Source organism: Alligator mississippiensis, chromosome 2, assembly GCF_030867095.1.
Source record: "Alligator mississippiensis isolate rAllMis1 chromosome 2, rAllMis1, whole genome shotgun sequence".
NCBI classification, from domain to species: domain Eukaryota; kingdom Metazoa; phylum Chordata; order Crocodylia; family Alligatoridae; genus Alligator; species Alligator mississippiensis.
This window is the reverse complement of record NC_081825.1, coordinates 26726666-26752433: the sequence shown is the minus strand read 5'-3', so window position 1 is coordinate 26752433 and position 25768 is coordinate 26726666. Positions and strand designations below refer to the sequence as shown.

The window sequence follows — 25768 nt, the reverse complement described above, 5'->3', positions numbered from 1 at the left end:
TGGGCTAGAGCACTGATGCTCAGCCCCAGACCACAGGCCAGATCCAGCCCGTGGTCCCGTGTCATCCAGCCTGCAGGGCTCCCCATGGGTCCAGAAATATGGCGGTAGAAGAACAGTGGCACCAGGCAGGGGCAGCATTGGGCCTCAGCCCAATCCCTAAGACATGGGGGGCTTGGAGGGGATGGCACTGGGCCCCAGAACCCAGTCCCTATATACTGTCACAGGAGGGGGGTCGTGCCGGGCCCCCAGGAACCAGTCCCAGTACACGTGGGTGGGAGGTTGTAGTTCTGGCCTCTCCAGTATTCAACCTTAGAGGGAAGGGTTGGCACAAGGTCCCTGGGGACCAATCCCAACATGCCTGGGTTAGAAGGGAGAGAACTGGGCTCCTGGGGACCAATTTCAGCCTGCACGTGTTAGAGGGGGTGGCGCCAGGCCCCAGGGACCAGTCCCAGTACACTGGGGTGGGAGGGAGTGGTGCCAGGGTTCCAGCAACCAACCCCAGAAGCTCCAGGGCCTGATCCAGGGCCAGTGTGGGGCTCGATTCAGCCTGCAGATGGCCCCCACCCAATTTATCTGGCCCATGGGCTACACTGGCTAGCACTACAGAAAAAAGAGACTTGGGGTTCATCATTGACCACAAGGTGAACATGAACCTTCAATGCAATGCTGCGGCTAGTAAAGTGATCAAAATGCTGGTTTGCATCCATAGATGCTTCTCAAGCAAATCCCAGGACGTCGTTCTCCCCTTGTACTTGGCCTTGGTGAGGCCACAGCTGGAGTATTGCGTTCAGTTTCGGGCCCCACAATTCAAAAAGGATGTGGAGAAGCTTGAGAGAGTCCAGAGAAGAGCCACATGAATGATCAGAGGTCAGGAAAACAGATCTTACGACAGCAGGCTGAGAGCTATGGGGCTCTTTAGCCTGGAAAAGCGCAGGCTCGGGGGTGATCTGGTGGCCACCTATAAGTTTTTATAAGGGGTGACCACCAGTATCTGGGAGAATGTTTGTTCATCAGAGTGCCCCAAGGGATGACGAGGTTGAACAGTTATAAACTACTGCAAAATCGTTTCAGGCTGGACATAAGGAAGAATTTCTTTACTGTCTGAGCCACCAAAGTCTGGAATAGCCTGTCATTGGAGGTGGTTCAAGCACCTACATTGAACACCTTCAAGAGAAAATTGGTTGCTTATCTTGCTGGGATCCTATGACCCCTGCTGACTTCCTGCCTCTGGGGCAGGGGGCTGGACTCGATGATCTACCAAGGTCCCTTCCAGCCTGAATGTCTATGAAATCTATGGGGACAAAATGTTGAGCACCAGTATCTTAGACAAATAATCCCTTAAGAAGGATATCAGATTTTCTAGGTTCAAGTTCTGTGTAAGCCTTCTGGATGTGTGTGAAAGATATTTTTAGATCGTAAGCATTCTTTGAGCAGGAATTGCCACATTGTCTTTGTCCAGAGCAAATGCAATGAGTTGAAGAAGAATGCAGGCAGTAACTGTTCAGTACTAATCTCATGCCTTTGGAAATCTGTAAACATAGTCAGTCAGAGTTGCGTCAAGATTTGTGAAGGGATCGACATTTCTAACCTTGAGCTGTTATTTAGGGAAAAATCTGAAGCCAGAGTAAATTTCAATGTGAGGCTATTTAGAAGGGGTGTTAGGTACATGTAAGATTGAGATTTGTCATAATTTTCTTCTTTTAGGCTGAATCAATATATTTTTAAAAGTTTGGTTAGTGAAATTAGCTACTATTTAGTTATTTAGGGTTTGTACGTGAAATGAGTTACCTTCACATTCTTGACTGTGACATTCTGGGTATTGGTCAATAGTTTTAGGCCTTTGCTGTTCTGGCACCTTTGTGTTAGATTCGTTTAAAACTCCAACTCTTCTCCCACAGAGCTGGGTCACCTGACCCATAGGGCTTCCTGTGGGTCTGGAAATTTGGCAGCACAGGAGCCATGACAGCATTAATGCTATAACTTCCAGAGCTGTGGCCGTTAACTCTGGCACCACTCCCCTGCCACCATGAGACCAAGGGGAGACCTGCAGGCCAGACAACATGGCCCCGTGTGCCAAACTGTGCTAGCCTGTGAGGTTGCTTCCTAGCTGGATTTGGCACATGGGGTGAGCCAGAATGCCAGATCGCACCTACGGATCAACCCTGCGTGCCAACTCCATGCTGGATCTGTTTCCCCCGCTTTCACCCCATTCCTCGCCCTCCCCTCCTTGCAGGATCCAGCCCACAGACTGGCCTCATGCTGCTCATCTGGCCCATGGGGCTAGCAGGTTGACTACCACTGATCTAGAACAAATGCCTAGTGTAGACACAAGTGTTTTAGTACTCTTAAATCACATTAGCAAAACTTGATAAACTGCTGGCTTAACCTAACTCAGTACAAGCAACCATTGAAGGGGTCCAAGTGTATTTTCAGTAAGAGTGTATATGGGCATAAATAGATTAATGTTTTAGGATGTGTCAGTGAACTAATTAATTAGACAAGGTCTGAATGGCACTGGGATCAAATCACCATCACAGATGACCCTTCTACAGTGAGATGTAGTAACTTTTTAAAAACTGAAACAGCAGAGAGTAGATATGGCAGTAGGAACAGGTAAGAGAACCACTGCAGCTGTTTTTCAACAGAAAAGTGTTCATTAACATTTACAGATTGTACTAGTGTTAGGGGAGCAGAGGCAGCAGTGGGGGCTGTGGGCTGGGTGGGTGGAGGAGAGCAAAGGGTGGACTGCAGGAGCCACGAGCTGGACTGTGGCTCCAACCCTGATTTCGGGTCGGGGCTGAAACTGGAGCTGCAGCAGCTGCCTGTCTCCCTGCTGCCTTGTGTTTGAATCCAAGGTGAGGGGGTTTTTTCACCCAGGTTAACTAAGGGAAAGAGGGGAGTTCATCTTGAATCCAAGTGAATTTGGTAACAAATTTGATACCATCTGGGAGTTTAACACTCTGTGGCTATTGCTTTCCTATGTAGAAACACACTACATACTTACATATTGCAGTGCAATTGATTTATTTATTTATTTTAATGAAGACTACTAGCAAAAATGCAAACAAAACTCTGAAAGGTTAAATGGCTGAATTTCTCTGCTTTTATTGAGTCATCTATTTCCCTTTTTTTGGCTCTATTCCCCATGTACCCCCTCCTGTTTTTGCAGGTCAGTGATGTTCCTTGCAGGTCAATGAAGCAGTATGTATTGAGGGCCAACTCCATTTCAAAGTTTATTCTGCAGTTGTGAATGGTCACAAAATACCTTTTTCAGCGAATCAGAGTCCTGCTGGGTCAGGATATAAGGAAGGTGGAAAAAAACATGCCTTGTCTTTTTTTAATGTTTAAATAGCTTTCCTCTCTGTAGTTTGGTAGTCCCCCTGTGGGATAGAAGGAAAGAATATGTTGAAGTGTTCACATTCTGCGGAAAGAGTGAGGAGAAGAAGCTGAAGTGGCTGTCATTGTTTGCTTACTTGGTAAAAAGTTGAATACAAGAAATCACTCAAAATTCAGGCACTTGCCCAAAACACTTCAAGGTTACTTAGAAATAACCAACTAGTGATTATGCAAACATCTTTCCTCTGAGTCGCTGTCAACCTGTAACAGGGAATTTTATATAGTACCTTTATTGAGAAATAGCTGCACAGCAATTATGCAAATGAAACACCCACAGTTGGAACTGCAGAATGGAGAAGAGGCAGGTCTGTAACTACAGGATCGCTGCACTCTGACTAGTTGAGACATCTCTGCTTCTGTTCACAGGGCAAAAAAGCAAGGAGGAGTGGACACATTTTTAGAAGAACATTCTAAAGGTGCAGATTACTAAATTGATGCTAGCTGCTACTTCTGCTTTCTAATTTTAGTTCATGATCGTAACTAGGGAAAATCCTTTAGTTAATATAAAAGCAACCAAATCATATGGGATGATCACCAGTTAATATTCTGTGATCATCTTGGACCTAAGGCTTTGAGCTGCATTCATTTTCAGTAATCCTTGCACAAGGGTTTTACAACAAAGGTTTATCGCGGTGTTAATGTAAAGTCACTGTTGCCCAGTGCTTACTCAGAAAGGGGAGAATAAAAACTAACACAACTATCTTCCAATGCAGTTTCACATCCATGGTATGTATTGCTTCAGGGGAGAGTTCTGTGAAAACTTTCTACCTAAAAGTCATATGTATCTTAAGAATCAAAACAGATAAAAGGTTCTTAGGCTGATCAGATTTTAAACTCTTCAGAAGGTGGCTTTGTGCAGTTCCCACAGCAAGATCATATGGCCAAAGATTGGATTGTGGGTTTTATCAGGAATGGCCCTTTGTATGGCTAATTCCAGAACTTGATTATTTCTGTCTGTGTTTTGACTTGTGATTAAGCCATTTTTGCAAAGTAAAGGAGTCGCATTATTAACTTCTGTGGCTTTTCTAGATATGGTCAAAAACCTGATGGCTATAACTAGAAACATACCATAGGTACAGCCATTCTTGTTAGAGACTTTATTGCCTCAATTTGTTATGACATTTTTTATAAATGTAAGTGACAGTATGTTTGCAGTGAAGAAAGAAGAAATGGCTAGTGTACCTGTACTTGTACCTAAGCTAAAATATTTAATTTTTCCATGGTGTTTGCCCCCAGTGTTCTTAAATCTGTATCATTAGCCATTTCATTGAAATGAGACATGCTCAGGGATTGTTAGGTTATTTTACTTGGTCTGAGTGCTGTCTTATCTTGCATATTTTTGCTAATTTCAACTCTATGCAGTATATATTTAATCACTAAGGCCCTGATCCTGCAGTTCGATCAGTGTGGTTTAGTGGGGTTCTGGGATGGTGTTGTGTCCACTTGTGGGTACCCAGTTTCAGAACTGAGGCCCATATCCGATTTGATAACTGTCCAGAAGAGATTCAGGTTTGGGAGATTTGGCTTTTTGTGAGATGGTAATGTTTAGTAATTTTTATGAATTGCTAACTATTCTTTTGAATTCATTTTTTCAATATATTCAACTTAACTGTTGATATTGATGATTATTGAATTAATGGAGAACAGGTAGTTTGAAGCATTCATTATTTGGGCCTTACAATAAATCACACTACTTTTTCCCTCACAAAAAACTTAAGATCCATTCATTGGCAAAAAGAAGAGAACAGGGTAAGGTAAATGACTGGAAATCATTCCCTAGAGGGCCTGTCTACACTAGGATAATGTTGATTTCCTATGTCTGTAAGTGAAGTCATCTTCAACCTCATCTCTAGTGGTGCTGAAAACTACATATGCGTGTGTTGGTAGGATAAAACTGTTCTGTGCAGTCATAGAAATGTGTTTGGGCTTACCATATTAATGCTCCCTTTTGTGACACTTGTATATAACGCTTTTCATTTCTTTTCCAGCTCTGCTAACTTGTTTTATGTTCTAGTATTCAAACAGGCTATAGTGGTTGAATTGCTCTGTTTTTCAGTCATTTTGAGGTGTTCATTATGACATTCTCTTACTATTAATCATATTCACTTGCCACACCATATCCGCTAGTAGTCAAGCATTTCCATGCCTGTTGTTTTTTCCACATCAAGGCCCTCTGCAGATAGGCAGGGTTCAGATGATAATTTATGGAAATGTATCTTGTATTGTTGAAGTTAATCTAGCAATATTGTTCTGATGAATATTGCATAAACTGGACTAGCGCAGAAGTGATCAACCTTCTGGCCCCACAGGCCGGGTGAGTGACGTGAAGTCCCTCTTGCAGGTGGAGTCCATTCACAGGCCTGATTCAGCAAGGGGTCTGCTTACCGGATTTGGATGCAGCACAGCCCTGTGCTTAGGGCCATGTCATCAAGCCCACAGGGGTCCCCACAAGTCTGGAAAGGTGGCAATGTCAATTGCCAAATCTGGAAGCCAGGGCAGTTAGTGCTGCCACCTCTCCTCCATCACCAAATGTATGGATCTGTTGAAACCCCACAGGTCAGGTGACATCCTTTTGGGCCAAATTCACTACATGGCAGGAAGCTGAGGCCCACTGCTCTTTCCTCCTCTCAGAGCTAGTAAGCTTTGAGGGCTATATCTAGACGTGCTTAGGCAATGTGAACTAAGCTATTGACCAAATGCACAGAAATCAGTCATTGCTTCTGCTTGCACCAGGCTTTGGAAGCGGTCCTCAGTCTCTTGCCGTTTTTCTGAGGACAGCTTACAATGATGCTTCTTAGTATTGAGCACCACTCACTTGGCCTCCTTTCCAAAGATATTGCCAAATTTAGCTGAGAGAATAAAGTGTTTAACTGGCTATTGAAATAATTTACGGGACTCTATTTGCAATGCATTCTAGGTGGGAAAACACTTCTTGAAGTTAGCAGAAGAACAGGATGAAGAACTCAATAACTGTAGTGCTGTTGATTGGCTGATTCTTGCTGCTAAGCAAGGTCGAAGGGAAGCTGTTAAACTGTTGCGTAGATGCCTAGCAGATCGAAGAGGTATGTGTTCTTCAGGGGGGTGACTCTTTGCTCTTTACTTGTAACTGCAAACCTTCTCCACTCGAGGACTGAAGGAAGATGGGTTAAAAATTCACTCAGAATAAGGACTTATTTGAACAGCTGCTGATAGCCTATTAGGTTCACTAATTTAAAAGACAATATTATATTGATTCAGCTCTTAATAATGTTGGTATCAGTCAATTTCTTCATTGGATTCTTGCTTCTTATCACATCTCATTGAAACTCCTTGTGCTTGCCATTAAAACCCTATATAATCACACCCCACCTACAGATCTGCTGTTATTTTATTCTCCTGCCCCTCTCCCTCTTCCTTTATTCCCTGAAACCTTCTCCCACTGCCTTCTCCCACTGTAACATTCACGCCTTACTTCATGCCACATATTCTGCTTGGAATAGTCTCTCTCTTGTCTGTTAGGGATCTAGGCTCTTCTTAAAATCCATTTTTTCATGAATTATCTACTTGTTTTTATGCTGAGTGATCTATCCTGTTACGATCTTTCACTTGAACGGTTGTTACAGGCTTTAGATTGCAAACTCTTTGCACAAAATATTCTGCAAAGAAATCTGTAAAATAGAATGTAAAGTTAAGGTCCATATAATTTTAGTTGGTAAGCTATAGGCGCAGAAGAAATAAGAAAAACTTACTTGACTCGAAGAGAGAAAATGTGAATCGGCTTGTCCAAAAATTTTGAATTAAACTGAAAAGAATAGTAAATAGTAAGCATGTCTATAATTTTTTTCCGGGATATGGAATTAATAATATCTAATATGTTTTCTTTTCTTGAGGCATCACTTCTGAGAATGAGCAAGAAGTCAAAAAATTATCATCTGAGACTGATTTGGAGAGAGCGGTGAGAAAAGCTGCTTTAGTCATGTATTGGAAATTAAATCCAAAGAAGAAGAAGCAGTTAGCAGTTTCTGAACTACTCGAGAATGTTGGGCAAGTTGACGGTGAAGGTCAGTATTAAAAAAAAAAAAAGAGAAACTCCATATTGTATTAGTGTATTAAAAAGAAAAGCTGAACACAAATTAAAACCTTAAATGACTGTAAAGTCAATAAACAAAATGTATAAAATGTGTGCAACCCATTCAGGAAAAATCATACTAACAACCTTGTGTTGTGTAACACATTATCAGTTATTTGCATGGTACCCCCCAAAATATATTTCATGTGCTATCTCAAATCTTGATTTGTATAGATTAAGAATCTACACAAATCAAAAACTAGAAATAAAGGCAAAAATGAATATCCCTGGGAAAAAATGTAATTTTTAATTAGTTATTTATTCATGTATGCACTAGTTATATTCATTTTAACTATTAAAAAAACCCTGAACTTCCTGCTGGATACATGAATTTACTAGTTAAGTCAGTGTACTTTTATTATATACAGTAAATGCCATCCATTTTCTTCTGGCACTTAATTTAAGATTAAAAATGGAGTGTTAGGGCCATTTTCTTTTACTTTAAAGCACCTGGTGAAATGGTTTTGCCTTTAACCTAAGTTTTGTTTTCCACACAGCCTATCCAAAACCTTCAAGAAATACAGCATATCCTTACTCTGCTTCTAGTTGGGCTTTAGTCATGCATTTGTAACTTCTTTGATGGTTCTAGAGAAAGATTTGTTTGTGCCTCAATACCTCATCCCTCTAGGATATGTTATAGCAAGGCCTAATAACATATATCTCTGTATGTACCTGTTTCTCATTTGTTTTGAGGTGCTATGTCTCTACATATATTGCAGCTTTTGCTAACAGCATTTTATCTTCATAGGTTTCTTCACGTTTCAGATTTGTTCACCTTTGTGAGGTTTTTTTTGACTTTTTGCAAATGTTTGCTTTTGAGCAGGTGGTGAAAAACAACCTGGCCCAGTCCCCAAATCTGTACAGAAGCAAAGGAGAATGCTGGAGCGATTAGTAAGCAGTGAATGTAAGTGCATACTTATTTAAAGTATTTTCCATGCTTTTATTTTTTTTCCTGCTAAAAAAGTTGCAACATCAGAAGAAGTTCTAAACCTAGGTACATTTTCATAAACTGATATTGTCATTTTTTTTGCAGTGTTTAGTCTGTAGTAATTGTTCAGACAGTAACTAATGAAGTAGAGTTAAGGCCAGGTTGTAAATATTCACCATCAGGTGTCTGTCTATAATTTGTTGTTTTTTTGATTGTGCAGGTGGCTAAGCTAATATCTGTTTACCTTTTTGTGTATCTTTTAAGGGAGACATTTAAACATTTACAACTCTCCGTTCTTTCATTTGCCTTGCCTCTAAGTCATACACTCAGGTTTTGTTTTTTTGTCTCGTATTTATCTTTCCTGTATGAATACTCAACAAACAGAGACCTTTCTGTGTGTGTGAGAGATTATATCTAGACAGACACACGCACATTATGTACTGTGTGTGTGTGTGTATGTTAGGTAGCTATTTAATACCAGTTTTCCTCTTTTGGAGCATCTTATTTGGACTGTCAACCAAGATGGGGGTGGGTGTGTGTGTGTGTGTGTGTGTGTGTGTGTGTGTGTGTGTGTAAGAGAGACAGTGGTTGGCCTGCCTGCCATGGTAATCTCTGTGCTCCTAATATTGTCCTTCAATAGCTAATCTTCACATATATAACTTAAAGAAACAGAAAGAGGGAAAAGTAGAAGAAAACAGGAGGATGAAAGAGAGACTTTAAAACAAGATTATGCACAGAACACACATAATATATGCTGTACCAAGAGCATCATAATTAACCTGAACTTCAGTGAGAGACTTGCAGAACAATTGTAAATTGATTTTTTTTTTTCCCCATAAAAATTGTCAAAGTCACATAAATAATTATAACAACCGCTAGCAACAATACAAATAAGAGAGTGAATTATAGAATCATAGAAAATGAGGGTTGGAAGGGACCTCAGGAGGTCATCTAGTCCAACCCCCTGCTCAAAGCAGAACCATCCCCGACTAGATCATCCCAGCCAAGGCTTTGTCTAGCTGGGTCTTAACCTCCAAGGACAGAGATTCCACAACCTCTCTGGGTAACCGATTCTAGTGTTTTACTACCCTCCTAGTGAGAATCTAAATGTATGCAGTAAATAATAAATGTATTCAATGTTTAGAAGTGTAATTTATGTCTTGGTGGCTTATTTTGGCTTTGACATGTTACAACTCTTTTCAATCTCTCAGGTATGCGCTCCATATGGTTACTTTGTCCCTCTCCTTCCAAAGTTTGTATGATTCATTATATTTGGGACTTCTAAATGAACCTATTAAACTTTCTCAGGGTGAACTGTGGTTTTTTGTAGCTTTTGTTACCATTTTCATATTTGTAAGAAGCGTTATAACAGGGGAAGTTTGAGAGTGAGATGAATAACAGTACTTTAATGAAGGCACGTAAGTGAGAGCTAAGCTTAGGTTCAGTTCCCAAGTGTTAAACAGTTTAAGATCTTTTGTTTCTCAGTTACCACTTCTGAATGAATAGAAATCATCCTTGAGGGCTAAGACTACCATATTTTTTTTTTTCTTCCTGCCTTCTCATTGTAAAACAGCATCCCTGTCTGAGTTCCCTAAATGTCCTTTGCTTTCGCATATATAAGATGGTGTTGTTGTATATTCAGTCTTAGTTACTGACCTTCTGAATCAGCAGTTCTTTTGTGCTGATAGCAGATATACACAAAACAGGTTATTCTGTTCTGGATCCTCTAGCAATTCACAAGAGAGTCAGAAGAAGGGCCAGTAATTTTCTGAAATTTTAAATGGCAGGTATAAAATGACATGAGATTAAATGAATCTACAAGCAAGTGTAGGCAGAAATTGATGTGCATATTTTTTTTGCATTGTAATGGGGGAGGCAAGGGAATTTGTCATAAGCAAATTGAAGAAAAATCTGTGAATAATAAAGTAGAGCCTACAACATATGCTTTTAATATCAATTTAAGAGACACTTCAGTGTCAAAATACTATTAGCTTTTAAAAATGAAATTTTGTCATCAAATACTTAAAGTAGGAATTAACTGTGGAAAGGAAATAACAGCTTGATTGTGGCTGCCCGTAGATCAGGGGTGGGCAGTTATTACGGGCACAGGGCCGTTTATTGAGTTTTGGCAAGCCATCAAAGGCCACATGATAAGCAGCCCAGGGTAGATAAATATTAATTTTCTAAATTGTTTAGGCGCCCCGCAGGCCAGATAGAATGGCCTGGCGGGCCGCATCTGGCCCCCAGGCTACATTTTGGCCACCCCACCATAGATGAACAGGAACAGCTATTACTTTTACTCCTTTACTTGACCGTGGGCAGTTACTATCTTTCTAGTAAGAAACTTTTCCCCTATGAAATGCATTGTTGCATCTGGTAGGCAGTTTTAAAGCTAGGTATCTGTTTGCAGATATCCATCCAGGGAAAGCATATATAGAATATTAGATGTAACATTGTCAGTGGTTAGTAGTTTATTTATTCATTTCTCTGCTTGCTTATTTGTTAGATTTATATGCCACCCTCCCCAAAATAAACTGAGGATAGTGCCTGAGAAAGGAAATGTTTTTATGTTTGATATAACAGCATATCCCTCTCATGGCCTATCCCATAATCCTGCTGAAGTTCTGCCAAACGATCTTGCTCTGCTCCAAACATCTTTTGTTAAGCATTCTGCAGCTAAAAAAAACTGTTTAGTTGGGTGTGGTGGTGCACCCGCTGCAAAAAGGCGCCGCCAGTGTCGGCAGTGCCTGCGGGCAGTCACCTCTCACCACCCCGCCGCTGGCATCATCTGCAGGCAGTCCACAGTTCCTGCTGGTGGCAGCTGCGGGTGGTCACCAACCCTTGGTCAGCACTTGCTACCTGCTGCCGACAGTGCCAGCGATGTCTGCAGGAGCTCCCTCACTCCCACCACCGCTACCATGTTTCTGCCGCCGCCATGCCCCTCCAGCTGCCAGAGGCACGTGCTGTTCAGTAGTAGGTTATGCTGCCTGTTCATTAAGTATCTGATCTAAATGTACAGAAGTCAGTAGAAAGACTCCCATTGAATCCTGTGGTCTTTGGATCAGTCTATAAATCTGTGAAAGGAGAGAATAAGTTTATATGAGAATACTAACAAAAGGTTAAAACATTTCTTGGAGTTTTCTTTGGCTTAGAAGGAATACTAGATGTTGTTTTGTATGACATAAGTATGCTTGCAGTGCAGGGTGAGGATATTTAATTTTTTTTTATTTTATGTTAAATACACAAATATCCCTAATTGTGAGGTTGAATATTAGGGTAAAGCACACTGCTGTATCTTACGTCTTTTTTTATATAGTAAGCTTCTTAAGAAAGCAACTTTGCTTAATTTCATGGCTACGAAGAGCCAATATTTAACTAGTAGCATTCTACATTTAAAAAAAAAAATCAAACAAATGCAGGTCTCAAACCCTCTAAAATTATCATATCATTTTGAGTTTAGTGGATTGACCTGATTTCCTGCCTTTAAGTTGGGCTCACATGGATATAAAACAGACCTGCTTCTGTATATTAGCATGTCAGCTGACTATTAAAACTTACCATGTAGGAGGTTTGTTATAGGCTTTGTCATTCAGAAGTCTTTTATATCTCAAGTAAAATATGTGATGCTTCAGTGTATGAAGAAATTTGGTGTTAATTATATTCCTTACAAATGACATCAGATTTGGCTTCCACAGAAATTGACTAATCCACACTAACAAGTATGTCTGGATGTGGAAGGAATTGGAAGTGTACTTGCACATCCTTTTTAAAGTTTTTTTTTTTTTTTTTTTTTTAAGCGTTGGTTACACACGCATTTGTGTGAGATGATTGTGCCTAGAACAGGAGGTTGGATTAATTGACCTCATGTGGTCCATTCCACTCCTATGCTTTTGTGCTTTTATATTTTGAAAGAGTACACTGCACCCAGCCTCACAATCTGTTAAAACTAATGAGAAGAAAACTCATGTTTAATCATCTGTATGACTTACTCATTTTTTAAAGTTAGTTACAGATATAATTGTAGGTTTGTGCAACATCTTTCCCGGATAACTGACACTTGATTCAGTAAGGCAAATTTTCAGTTTGACATTGGGTTTTTCCCTATAGTTCTTTTTAACATTGCGCAAAGCCTGCCCTTACTTAAAATGTAATTAATGATTTACCTCAAGGCTGTCCAACTTCTAAGTGACCAGGGGCCACATGCCCCCTGGGCCACCAGTGGGAGGTCGCAGTCCCCCCATGCCGATACCCCGATGCACTTTTGTTACACTGTATTCTACCCCCACCCCCATCCTCTCCAGCTGTAATGCATGTTTGCATGGGCTCTTCTACCCCCTCTTACCTCCCCCATTACTACCACCACCACCACAACAATGTTGTGTGGACATTCACTTCCCCCAGTCCTTTTTACACTGCATGGCCCTGGCCTCACCCTGAGTGCCTTGTGCTATGCCATGCTGTAATGCACTGCCCCCTAGGAAGGGGATGGAGGTGGGAGCATGTCACGGTCTGGTGGGGACTGCAACTTAACACCTTGTAGGCTGTGTGCAGCCTGTGGTTGGACAGCCCTCATTTACCTAAAGGGAGGAAGGAAAGCCCTGGTTCATTGTTTCTTGAGCTAAGAAACAAATCTGAAAGATAATGACCATGTGAGCACCTAAAGGGGCTTATGCTTATTCTAATAGGTAAATATTTTTTGTTTTTACGCTGCAATCATGGCAATGTTTTGATATTTAATATTAAATATACCATATTGTATTTAATTAAATGCATGTCCATCAACTTTTTACCCATATCACTTGTACATTACATTTAAAAAAATACTTAATACATTAAAAAACCCATAAGCATGACCCACTCAACTCAGAAGATAGTGGGGTTACTTGATGCCTGTAGAAGTAGTTTGCTTTTTTTAGCTCATCTGTGAGTGACTCACTAAGTAGGGACCTGTTATGAAAACTTCGATTTCACCATGGTACCAGTCTACCATTTGTTTTGCAAATGACTTTCTTCTCAGTTTTAAGGAGGCTCATCCTCTATAGTTACCAGGGTGTGATTCTGAGGGACTTTTGTAACTTCCATTTTATTTTTATAGCTAAGAAGTATATAGCTTTGGATGATTTTGTCGAAATAACCAAGAAATATGCAAAGGGGATCATCCCTTCCAACCTGATTATGCAGGATGAAGATGATGATGATGATGAATTGGCTGGCAAGAGTCCTGAGGAACTACCGCTGCGACTAAAGGTAAAAAAGTGTTAAGCACATATCTCATGAGACTTGTTGAAGGGTTCCTAATTTGTCTAAACTGAAGTGATTCTGCCTCTAACTTCAAAACTCATATTTAGTCTCCCAAAATAAGTAGAAGTAATGTTACAACTTGTGTGGGTACATAATTTCATTTATACAGTCGCTATTTGTAAGGGATGTTCTGGGCATACCATAAATTTGGAATCTAGAGAGGCTATCCTTGAGCAGATTAGCATGCTAAATCAGTATGCATCATGGGTAATGAGACTTGGGTTTTTTTTCTGTGGAAGCAGTAAATATCAAAACAGTTGGATAATCTATAAGGACATGATTAAGGTCAGTTTAAAATAACCTTCCCAGAAAAGGTCCACTTTGTTATTATGTCACATTAGGTTTGACTGGCTGCCTGCTATTGTTTTAACATGAAGAACACTGTACATGTACGGTAGTGTTGGTAAATACAACATATTTTTCTTTCTTTCTTTCCAGGTTGTAAAATATCCACTTCATGCCATTATGGAAATGAAAGAGCACCTCATAGATATTGCATCTAAAGCAGGAATGCATTGGCTGTCTACTATTATTCCCACACACCACATAAATGCTCTCATCTTTTTCTTTATTATCAGTAATTTAACAATTGATTTTTTTGCCTTCATTATTCCATTAGTCATCTTCTATCTGTCCTTTATTTCCATGGTGATTTGCACACTGAAAGTTTTTCAAGACAGTAAGGCCTGGGAAAACTTCCGCACTCTAACTGACTTATTACTTCGTTTTGAGCCAAACCTAGATGTTGAGCAAGCTGAAGTGAACTTTGGGTGGAATCACTTAGAGCCGTACATTTACTTTCTGCTTTCAGTATTCTTTGTCATTTTTTCCTTCCCTATAGCAAGCAGAGACTGCATACCGTGTTCAGAGTTGGCAACCATCTCTCTTTTCTTCACGGTAACAAGTTACTTGAGTTTAAGCACGTGTGCAGAACCTTACACACGAAGAGCATTAATGACTGAGTTAGCAGCTGGCTCCCTGTCACTCTTGCAGATACTGCCTGTAAACTTGGGCTACCTGAAATTCTTAGGTAAAACCTTCTTTACTGTTCCTGTAGGCCACTTCCTTGTTCTAAATGTGAGCATACCATGCCTTCTGTTTTTGTACTTGTTCTACCTTTTCTTTAGAATGGCACAACTGCGGAATTTTAAAGGTACCTACTGTTACCTGGTTCCATATCTAGTGTGTTTTATGTGGTGCGAACTCTCTGTGGTTATTCTGCGAGAGTCCTCTGGCATTGGTCTCATTCGTGCATCAGTTGGATACTTTCTGTTTCTTTTTGCACTCCCAGTTCTACTAGTAGGCATTGCACTAATGTTTCTTGTCCATTTCATAAAGTGGTTCGTATCTCTGGAGCTCATGAAGATTGTGGTGACTCTTGTGTTGTGTAGTATTCCTTTGATTTTCCGATGGTGGACAAAAACTAACTACTTCATAATTGACTTGCTTAAATCTCTAACCCGGAGCTCAATTGTAAAACTCATTTTGGTGTGGATCACCGCTGTTGTGTTGTTCTGTTGGTTTTATGTGTACCGATCAGAGGGAATGAAGGTTTACAACTCTACACTGACTTGGAATCAGTATGCCTTCCTCTGTGGACCCCGGGGATGGAAGGAGACTAACATGGCACGCACCCAGATTTTATGTAGCCATCTAGAAGGACACAGAGTGACATGGACTGGTCGGTTCAAATATGTCAGGGTTACAGAAATTGACAATAGTGCAGAATCTGCAATAAACATGCTTCCAATGTTTATTGGTGACTGGATGAGATGTTTATATGGTGAAACTTATCCTGTGTGTGACCCAAAAAATATCACTATGGAGGAAGAGGAACTGTGTCGTCTCAAGTATCTCACTAAACATAACTGCCACATGAAAAAGTTTGATCGATATAAATTTGAAATAACAGTGGGCGTGCCTTTAAACAGCATAAATGGAACTAAACTTATAGAGGAAGATGATATAACCAAAGATATTGTGCTAAAGGCGAGCAGTGAGTTTAAGAAAGTGTTGCTGAACTTGAGGCAAGGAAGTACAATTGAATTCAGCACAATTCTAGAAGGTCGTCTTGGTAGCAAGTGGCCTGTCTTTGAACTGAAAGCAATCACTTGCTTAAATTGTATGTCAAAACTTACACCTGCAGGAAAGCATGTGAAAATAGAGCATGACTGGAGAAGCACAGTTCAAAAAGCCATTAAATTTGCTTTTGATTTTTTCTTCTTTCCATTCCTGTCAGCTGCATAATAAGTTATTTACTGGTTCAGTGGTATCTGCAGTGTATAATTCATTTACACTAGCAAAGACTTGGCTGCTTCAAAAAGGAAAAAAAAAAATAACTGCTGTAGCAATGTTTAAAAATATATGCTAATCTGAAGTACTGGCTGAGTTTTTTGTAAGTATATATTCTGTACCTGACCTGTGTATCTTGGGACTGAGGTGATAAATAGTATTACTATAAATTAATGCAGAGAATTGCTGCAGATTATTTGCATGAATAGTCTTTTATCCAAAATGGAGCCGCCTTTTCCTGTGGTACAAATACTAAGGTGTATTCATCTGCTTGATATTTAAAAGCACTTTATTCTTGAAATATTCACAATATTTATGTACTTTAACATGTATAATTTAGAATAGGTATCTTGTAGACAACACAAGATGTGATGTCTCTTGTATTTATGTAGTGGTTTCTAGAGACAGGTTTACTGTCCCGTCAGGTGAAATCTGATGTTGTGATGTGTGTCTACAGAAGAAAGCTGCTTCGTTACGTGTCAAAAAGATTATATGATATTAATTCTTCTTTGGGAGGTGGATGCCATTTTACATACTGGCAAGGCTGCTTCAAGAACTCAGAGTTTCCATTTTGGGTTTTACTGAGTATTCTTTATAAAACAAACATGATATCCATCCTAATCTTGATATCTGCATATATGGCACTATAAATTATATTCTATCATCGTGTATGAATCACAGGCACCAAACAGTAAGATGAGTAATATGATGGTACTGGTGAATAGGTAAGCTAATGCAATTGAAAAACACTGTATCTACAATGAAGACAGAAATGAAATAACTGGTTAATAATCTGTACTGTGCAAATAAATGTTGTTAGAAATTTGAATTAAAATGGGATTTTGCACTCATTGGTTATGCTTTGATATTGTGAGCAACTGATTCTGTTCTTATAACAGATTTACACTATAGTCCATATACGTTTTGAGTGTTTGGTATAAAACACATTTCCAGCCTCAATTGTATTGGAAATAATTCACATAATACACAATAAAATCAGAGTCTTTTCAGTTGCTGTGAACTCATGGTTACATGATCTAAATAATACACTTTGCTTTCTTAACATTTTTGTTGTACTTTGTCAAATCCAAATAATCTAATGCAGTGGTTCCCAACCTTTTTTTATACTGTGGACCAACAGCAGAGTCAGATGGGGGTGAGGAGCCGCCGGGCTGCACCAGGTCAGGGGATGCAGCCGGGGCAGTGCGCATCTGAGGAGCGAGCAATCTGGTTCCGGGAGCTGGAACCGGGCCTTGGCTTGTGCTGTGACCCAGCAGCCAACCCTTTGCGGCCTGGTACTGGGCCACGGCCCGGTGGTTGGGAACCTCTGATCTAATGTACTTATTCCAAATACATCCTGTTTTTTACTCTTAACTTTTTTATTGACCTAGTCTGTCACTTTTTTGAAACTCTGGCCTGTGAAGGGAAAGGATCTGGCTGCAGTAGCTTAGAATCAATCTGCAGCACACTCAAGCCACAGCCACAGAGGCAGCATCCATAGGGTCCTAGTGCCTGCCTTCCTTTTTTTTTTTTAATTCATTCCCTCTGTAGCATCTTGTCCGCTGTGGGGATGCAGCCTGCAGTGGGGCTGGGTCTTAAGCAGTGTCCCACCATGCCAAAAGGTTGCCAACCCCTGGTGTAGGGGGGTAAAGGACAGCCCAAAAAGTCCAGGTGTTGACATAGGAGCAAAATCTGGGTTTCAGAACTGGGCACTCCACAGACTTCTGGGGCTGAAGTAGTTTATATCACCTTGGTTCCAGTTAGCATAGCCATCACAGTGCTGTGCTGCAGTCAGACTAATGCACTCTGCTATCAAGGCTAATTATTTCAATGGCATGTACATGGTGATGTACCAATGTTGTCTCTAGGTCCAGATGTAGCTACAAGCAACCAACTGTTATGTCATCATGACCTAGAAAAGTATAGCAATGTTCCCACAATGGCACGCTGCATCCTCTTAGCAGATTCAGTACAGCCCTGACTGGTGGTATCAATCCAGGATCAATTATTTAGAATTGGTACAAGTGTCTCATTTTAGGAAGTCCTCAGAAATACTGGGACACAGTACTAGACAATCCCCAGCAGCTGGTGGCACTGGTTCCATATGTTGGCTCTGCCTCCAGGAATCCTTTCTCTGGGGGACTATTTGGGCTGGAGCTAAGGGGGTCCACTGCTATGAAGTGGGAAGCTTAGAAGCCCTGATAACTACAACTAGACTGGGAACTTCTAGGCTCCTTAGTTTGCAGCAGGAAGCCCAGGGGCGGGGCAATTATTTAGGGTGGAGGGCTGCTTACCAAATTTTGGCAAGCCATTGAGGGCCGCATGGGTAACCCCACCCCTTGACAGGTGCCCCTTCCCCTGGTTACCATCTTGTGACCAGAAGTCTCACCCCCTAACCTCTGACCTTTGCCACCAGAAGGCCCTCCCCTTGCCCCTGGAAGTACTCCTTTCAGCAAGGGGTTTTGTCATCTCAGAACCAGAAAAATACCAAATTGTAAAAAGTGAACATCTACAACATTAATTAGATTTCAAAAAATATTTTTGTCCAGATTTACATGTGTTTGTGTAGTGTACACAGAATTGATTGCACAATTGTTTAAAATAGAGTCTTACTCTTGTATATTGTGGTGGGGTGGGTATAGGCTTTGGGGAGGGGGTGGGGATCTGGGGGTGGGGTAAAGGAGCATGTGGGTGTGTGTGTGGACATGTTGGGTGTGGGTGGGTGTGGGATTTGTGGGAGGTTGTGTGGGGGGAGGGTGGCTGGGGTGTGAGGGAGTGTGGGGGTCTGCATGTATGGCAGTGCAAAGGGGTGCGGGTGGAATTTGCCTTATGACCACACACACACACACACACCCTTCCTCATCGCGCACACACATACCCAATCTGTCCCTCACCACACACACACACACACACACACACACACCCTTCCTCATTGCGCGCACACATACCCAATCTGTCCCTCACCACACACACACACACACACCCTTCCTCATTGCACGCATATATACCCAATCTGTCCCTCACCACACACACACACACCCTTCCTCATTGCGCACACATATACCCAATCTGTCCCTCACCACACACACACACACACACTCTGTCCCTCCCTCATTGCTCTCTCTGTCTCTTTCCCTCTCTCTCACTGCACAGATGTGTGCACACACACACACCCCCTCTGGCTCTTGGCCCTGGGGTACTGGCATGGGCTCTGTGCTCCCACAGTCCCGCGATGGAGCCAGAAGCCAGTGGTGCTGAAGCAGCCAGCAGGTGGGCAAGAAAGTGCTGAAAGTTGGCGGGGGGGGCGAGTGGCAACAAGCAGGCCTCCCACCTTATCTGAGTTTCCCTCTCTAGTGCAGAGAAGCAGGAACAGCTCCATGGTCACAGCCACAAGAACTGCTAGGCAGGGACATCCAGTTGCGGGGGCAGGAGTGGTGGGGACTGATGGTGGGGCTGGGTGGGCCTTGCTTCTTAGTCTGGCTGCTAGCTTCCCCTGCGTCCTACTGCCCCTGGCTCCTGTCATCTTTGACAGGCAGCCAGAGGCAGATAAATACAAATTTTCTACATTTTTTTTAGGAGCCCCGCAAGCCCAATAGAATGGCCTGGTGGGCCGGATGCGGCCCACAGACTGTATTTTGCCCATCCCTGAGGAAGCCCTGGGCACACCATGATGGGATTGCTCTGGAGCTGCAGTCTCTGGAAGCCTGGCTCTCCACCAGTTGCCAGGCAAGCAGGAAGGAGCAGACCTAGGTCCACATCACTGTATTTCAGCAGAAATTCACTGAAATGGAGCCTTGTCTGGAACCTTGAGTGTCAATGATCATTCTTGGCCAGCCCAAGTTTCTACCTGAGAGAAAAATCTGACCTGAGGTATGATGAGTCTTAACTGATTTAAAAATTGTTCTGCCTGTTCTCATACTTGCCAGTAGTGAGAATCCGAACTGATTATTTTTCTGAGAGAGGAAGTCGAGCAATATTTCCTTCTCTAAAATATTTAACTTACTCTTTTTCAGATGTTTAAGTGCTTAAAGATTACTTTAAATTACAAAATGTAATGTCTTATTTTTGTTTAAATGTTTTGCTCAGGTAAAAGCAATTGCAATCTCACTATTGCTCTCTACTCAAGAAAATCTTTTTACTTCAGGTTGTTTTTTTCTTACTAAGGACACCAGGATAATGACTCATCTGTAGTGTATTTTATAAACGCTATTGAATGCCCTTAAAAGGGAAAATGCAATACAGACAATTGTGCAGAGCACCGGAAAGGCAGTTAGATTTGGTACTAATTCTGGCTCCTGTAAGAGTCATTGTTTGACTCTGGGCAAGTGATTTAATCCTTGTACCTCTGTCCTTCTGTCTGTAAAATGGAGTGTTGCAAGGTTTAATTGTCTGTTACTTTGAGGTCCTTGGATTAAATTCATCGTAGAACTACAGCCTGTTTTCTCTTGTATTATAAACTCAACAGGGCAGGGACTGTCATGGTCTACTTCTGTAAACAGCACCTGGCCTGTGGTTTCAAACTATTTTTGGTGAAAACACTGAGGGAAAATGTTTGCCCATTTTAAAAGAAAAAAATTCTTAAAACTGTTTGGTGGAAAAAATGTATGCTGCTTATATTTTTTTGTGCAAAGTTTTCAAAATTTGGCAAGGGATAGAATATTTGTGCCTTCTGCTGTTCCTGTTTGAAACCAGTCGAGGCCGGCCAGCTTACAAACCTATGGAAGACGTTATTGCATGATCAGTATAGTTGAGTTAGTTTGGTGGCTATATTGTCCAAAGTCTGTCTCACTTAACACACTCTACTCTTCCAAGCTCCAGTGTGTCCAGATTGTTTATCTTTGTATCAGAGCTCAAGGTTTGCATAGCTGGGAAGGCCTTTCAGCCACTGTTGTATTAGTCACAAGAACTGAGAGTAGGGAAACTGTCAGTGCTCACTCGGTGGCACCCAGGACTTCTGGAAAAGAAGAAAACATTGGTGAAGAGACCGACTTTGAGAGAGAGAGAGTTAGCAAAAGGAGCAGAGGGACTGAATTGGGACAAGGAGCCTGGGACTTGTTGGGGAAAGGGAGGCTAGGACTTTTTGCATTTATATTGAAGAAGTTAGAAAGTATGCCATGAAAAGCAGGAGAATTACAGGAACAGAAAGGATAGATTAATTTTAAAAGCAGATGGATGCAACCCTGGGAAACTGGATTCTATCTGTTTGCCAGAGTTCCTGAATAAACAGAAAGAGAATTACTGCATATTCACCAACAAACATGACTAATTGGAGGGATCTCTTGTGCTGTGAGTGCGTGCAAACCTCATGCCCACATTCTGTCATCACATAAGGACCAAAGCCGTCAGCAGCGCATGCCACATTAGTGGATAGGTTACAAGCGGAAGGCATATCAAAAAGTTAGGCAAGGGTCTTGGGCCACTATAGCCACTTCCTCACCAAAGGTTATCCATTTCAGAAAAGCACAGCTTAAAAAGAGCTCATCATTCACATATAACAGTTATACAACTGATTGCAACATGAAAAACTCTGCTTCTGCTGACTTGAAGTCTGTCCTATCTCTTCTATGTGGAAAATAACAAACAATGTAGATAGCCTTGGTGTAATCTGAGACCCTGAAATGTGCCGACGTGCCTATTTTACCATTAACAACCCCCTGCAATAGATAGGGATTCATATAATGCTTCTTTTGCTCCATGTCTGATTTTGAATGGAAAGAAATGGCTGGATCTATGGGAATGATATCTTCTCCTCTTTCTAGCACAAATTATTCTCTTAAGTGTTATAACAGCATTAATAAATTTGTTTGTATAGCTTCAAGAAAGAAAATATATAGAAGAGTACTTTCATATGCTAGTGCTATAGCCTCCTGATGTTAACACCTTTCAGATTAATCCCAAATTCCATGCATGCTGACTTACAAGCAAACAGTAGGCCTTACAATAGGCCTTGGAGTTTCTCAAAATTTCCAAGTTTCCTAACCTGTCCACATACCTCCCCTTGGCTTATGTGTCTCCCAACCTTCACAGCCTCTTGTAATTTTCTACTTCAGTGGTCCTTAAGGTATGAAAGTTCACAGTCTATTGCAGAGGTCAGCAGTGTTTTTGGGCAGTGCCAAAAGCACCTGTAACCTCAATTTGTAAGATGTTTGCATGCCAGGGCAGACAGTGGGGGAGCCGCAAGGGGTCTAAACCTTGTGTCCATGCAGCCCTGGCCCTTTCCCCAAGGTGCCTGTGTCACACAAAATGTTTTCATGTGCCATACTATGGCACACGTGCTGGAGGTTGCCTACCCCTGGTCTATAGTATAGTGGGTAGAGCAATGGACTGACCTCAGGAAACCTGAGTTCTACTGTTTTTCACACTACCCTGCTTAGGACAAGTCACTTCACTAATTTTGGCCTCTGTCTACCCATCTGTAAAACAGGATTAATGATACTGATTTTTCGTTTTTTAGATCTGCTGACACACAGAGCTTGTATGAGTTACACTATACAAACAAATAAATAATTAGTCCATTAAAATACTACTGCTTTCCATTGTGGCCTGCTGGTTGGCCAGGCAGGGATGGCACTTGCATGTGTCCCATGCTCTGGGAGTGAATGGGAATGGAGCCAAAGCCAGAGCCAGGCCTGTACCTGAGAGTAGGGTAGGGGGAGGTACCAGAGGCTGCAGGAGGCAAGCAGCTGCTATGGCTCTGACTGGCCCTAACCCAGGCTCAGGGCAAGGGTCAAAACTGCAGTCCTCAAAGGTCCTTAGACATCTAAGTCTACCATTTAGGCAACAATAATACCCTTAACATCCCTAACCCACATCTCCTGGGTGACTGCAGTAATTTAGGCTTTGGGGTATTTTAGGGTTGGGATGGGTGCCTTTTGAGCAGACAGGACTTTAAGCACCTAACTCCAGGAGAAGCTTTGGAGTTACTGACCCCAAATGGAAGAGATCCCTTCTTGCCCATTTACGTGCCTGACCAATTTTTCCATCTCTTTCTTCTGTATCTTAGGTGCTTCTCTACTCAGTTCCTGAAGATCACACTCTTTAGGCACTTCATGGCACTTCACCAGGGATCTCAGGTTTCCATTAGGTGGCAAGGCATGTCTATTTGTAATGCCTCAATTCACTTATCTTTTTAGGATCTTGGCTTTGGCTGTTAAATGTTTCACACTTTTTCAGATGGCAGGTGTCTGCGCTTTCATTACTTTCCATTTCTACTGGAAAAAAACACTTCCTGAGAAGCAGAATAAATGTAGGGATACCTTGGGGTACTTTTTCTGGTTTGGGGGAAACGTGTACCTGTCTGTCTCTGTTAAAGTCAGTTCCAATGATACTCAAGTGAGGATACTCAGAGATGCTGCTTTATGCAGATAGAGCTGATTAAATGTTTTCCTACATGGTGTTCAAGGAATGCTATAAAAATGAGTCCTCAGTCACGAGCTGGTGAATATGTCCTAAGCCTTTTCTAGGAGCTACACCATGAAAATGTACAAGAGCTACTAAAATGCTTGTAGAAAAACTGTGTCAGAAATGCCTAAAATAAAACTATAGTGTATATGCTTAAATTTAAGGGGTGTTATAGTATGCACTTTACATTACTCCTAAAGTGCTTTAATTAAGTAAATAGAATTCCACAAGAGAAATGAGGTGTTTTCACCACTAAAAAAAATTACTGAAGCCTTAATATTGATGTTTAAAACACCTAAGGCAACTTAAAATTTGCTGCAGGTTCTCAAATGGAACAGGGATATTATGTGCAGCTCTTAAATGAAAAAGAAAAATACAATAAAAGGACTTGACACTTTACTTTTAATAAGGAAAGTACTCTTCAAAAAGACAATCCTTTCTAATTGTGGCCAGCTATAGAAAGTAGCTTCTGTAAGCCTGCAACTTTGTTAGCTCTTTTCAGCCAACTTCTTTATTGCTGTCTTTCTGTCTCTAAGTTTGGCCATGGAACATCATAAACATCTTGTACTCAGTTGGCACATCTACATGTGCAATTAATTTGAAGCAATGAACTCTAGCACTTATTGCCCAAGGCTGCTTTGACCTGGGTCAGTGTGCTGCAGAGGGGCTGGCTGGGGCATGAGGGTGCTCCAGTGCAGGGCTATCCAGCAGGCAGCCCCCACACTATAACATCCTTGTGCCCCAGCCGGTTATGTTGGTGTCTACACATGACACTCTGCAGAGTAATAAAAACTCTGCAGTAGGATAGTACTAGTATTTACTAGTAATCCTATTTACAAGTACTACCCTGCTGTAGAGTTTATTAGTTTACTCTAGCCTAATACCCCTGCATATGCAGACACAGGACATTTACTGAAGAGCTAATTAGTCTACTCTGCAATAAGCATCTCGTGTAGACATGCCCAATGTTCCCATTTACAAGTTCCCATTTGTTGATGATGCAGCTCCTTTTGTCTTTATAGTTTAGCCAATATTTGGGTTTCTGTGGGTTGTTTCTTTTAGCAGGTCAAGGTAGAGGCATGTTTAAAGATATTGTGAAGTCTGGGGGGTTAGCTGTGGTCCTGAGAGGGGTGAGCACAGCAAGACTATGATCAAGTTTCTGTGAAGAAAGTCTTTGCCCTGGAAGTGTTCCAGCGGGGCCAAGGAAAGCTTAAGAGCTCATAAGTCAGGAGCAATCAGAACAGATGTTCGCCCTTGTGTGGGGGCAGGAGGCAAGGCTCAGAGCTGGCCTATACTGGCTGAGAGAGTGAGCAGACTGAAGGCACTCCCACATGTCTCTCAAGAGGCTGTCAGAGAAGGCCAAGTCCAGTCAAGCAGCTGCCCCCCCCTCCCCCCCCCCCCCCCCCGCTTGACCAGTGAGGCTCCTCTTCCCAGGTCTGCCCCCTGCCAGCAGGTAGCTGTCATTGTGGGACACTCCAAAAATGTATATGCAAATGAAGTGCAGGGCTCCACCTGCTAGGGGGTAGGGCCATGCTAATCAGATGCAATACGCTGAAAGAGGGCACCAGAGCCTCTTGGCTACATAGAAGTTTCCAGATCACAGGCCCTTGTTCTCATGGGGGACTTCAATCACCCGGATATCTGCTGGGAGGGCAACACAGCAGTGCACAAGCAATCCAGGAAGTTTTTGGAGAGTGTTGGGGACAACTTCCTGGTGCAAGTGTTGGAGAGGCCAGGTAGGGGTCAAGCTCTTATTGACCTGCTGCTCACAAACAGAGAAGAATTGGTGGGGAATGTAGTAGGCTAATAACTTAGGCAGCAGCAATCACAAGATGATTGAGTTCAGGATCCTGAGGAAAGAAGGGAAGGATAGCAGTAGAATAAGGGCCTTGGGCGTCAGAAAAACAGGCTTTGAATCACTCGGGGAACTGATAGGCAGGATTCCTTGGGAGACCAGTCTGAGGGGGAAAGGAGTTCAGGAGAACAGGTTGCACATTAGAGAGTCCTTACTGAGGGCACAGGAATAAGCCATCCTAATGTGCAGGGACATTGATAGTAGGTTTCTATCCCTCCATGCTTACAGCAAAAAAGGCACGAGTATGTGCTCTAGGCGTGAACAGAAAGGTAAACAAAAAGGACCCTTTGAGTCCGATTTCAAAATCTCATGATCTTTAGTAAATTTTGTGATGTTTTGGAATTGGCAATAGTGGCAGCAGTCTGAACAGGAATTTGAATCAATGATGCAAAGAGTTCGTATCTAGATCTTAACTACCTGGAATGAACCATTTACTCCTCTGTAGCTTGGCATTATAGATCAATAATTGCCAACCCAATACATTTTG

At 41.8% G+C, this 25768-nt stretch overlaps 1 protein-coding gene across 1 annotated transcript in view; it reads left to right on the top strand.

Annotated features, from left to right (window-relative positions):
- The window catches only part of WFS1 (wolframin ER transmembrane glycoprotein), a 37484-nt gene extending 20608 nt beyond the window's left edge, over positions 1 to 16876 (top strand). The window contains exons 4-8 of the mRNA XM_014607733.3: positions 6314 to 6458; positions 7266 to 7436; positions 8328 to 8408; positions 13528 to 13679; positions 14172 to 16876. Coding sequence (XP_014463219.2) covers positions 6314 to 6458; positions 7266 to 7436; positions 8328 to 8408; positions 13528 to 13679; positions 14172 to 15980 — 2358 coding nt within the window. The 3' untranslated portion in view covers positions 15981 to 16876. The remainder of the gene's footprint in view (positions 1 to 6313; positions 6459 to 7265; positions 7437 to 8327; positions 8409 to 13527; positions 13680 to 14171) is intronic.
- Positions 16877 to 25768: the final 8892 nt, after the last annotated feature.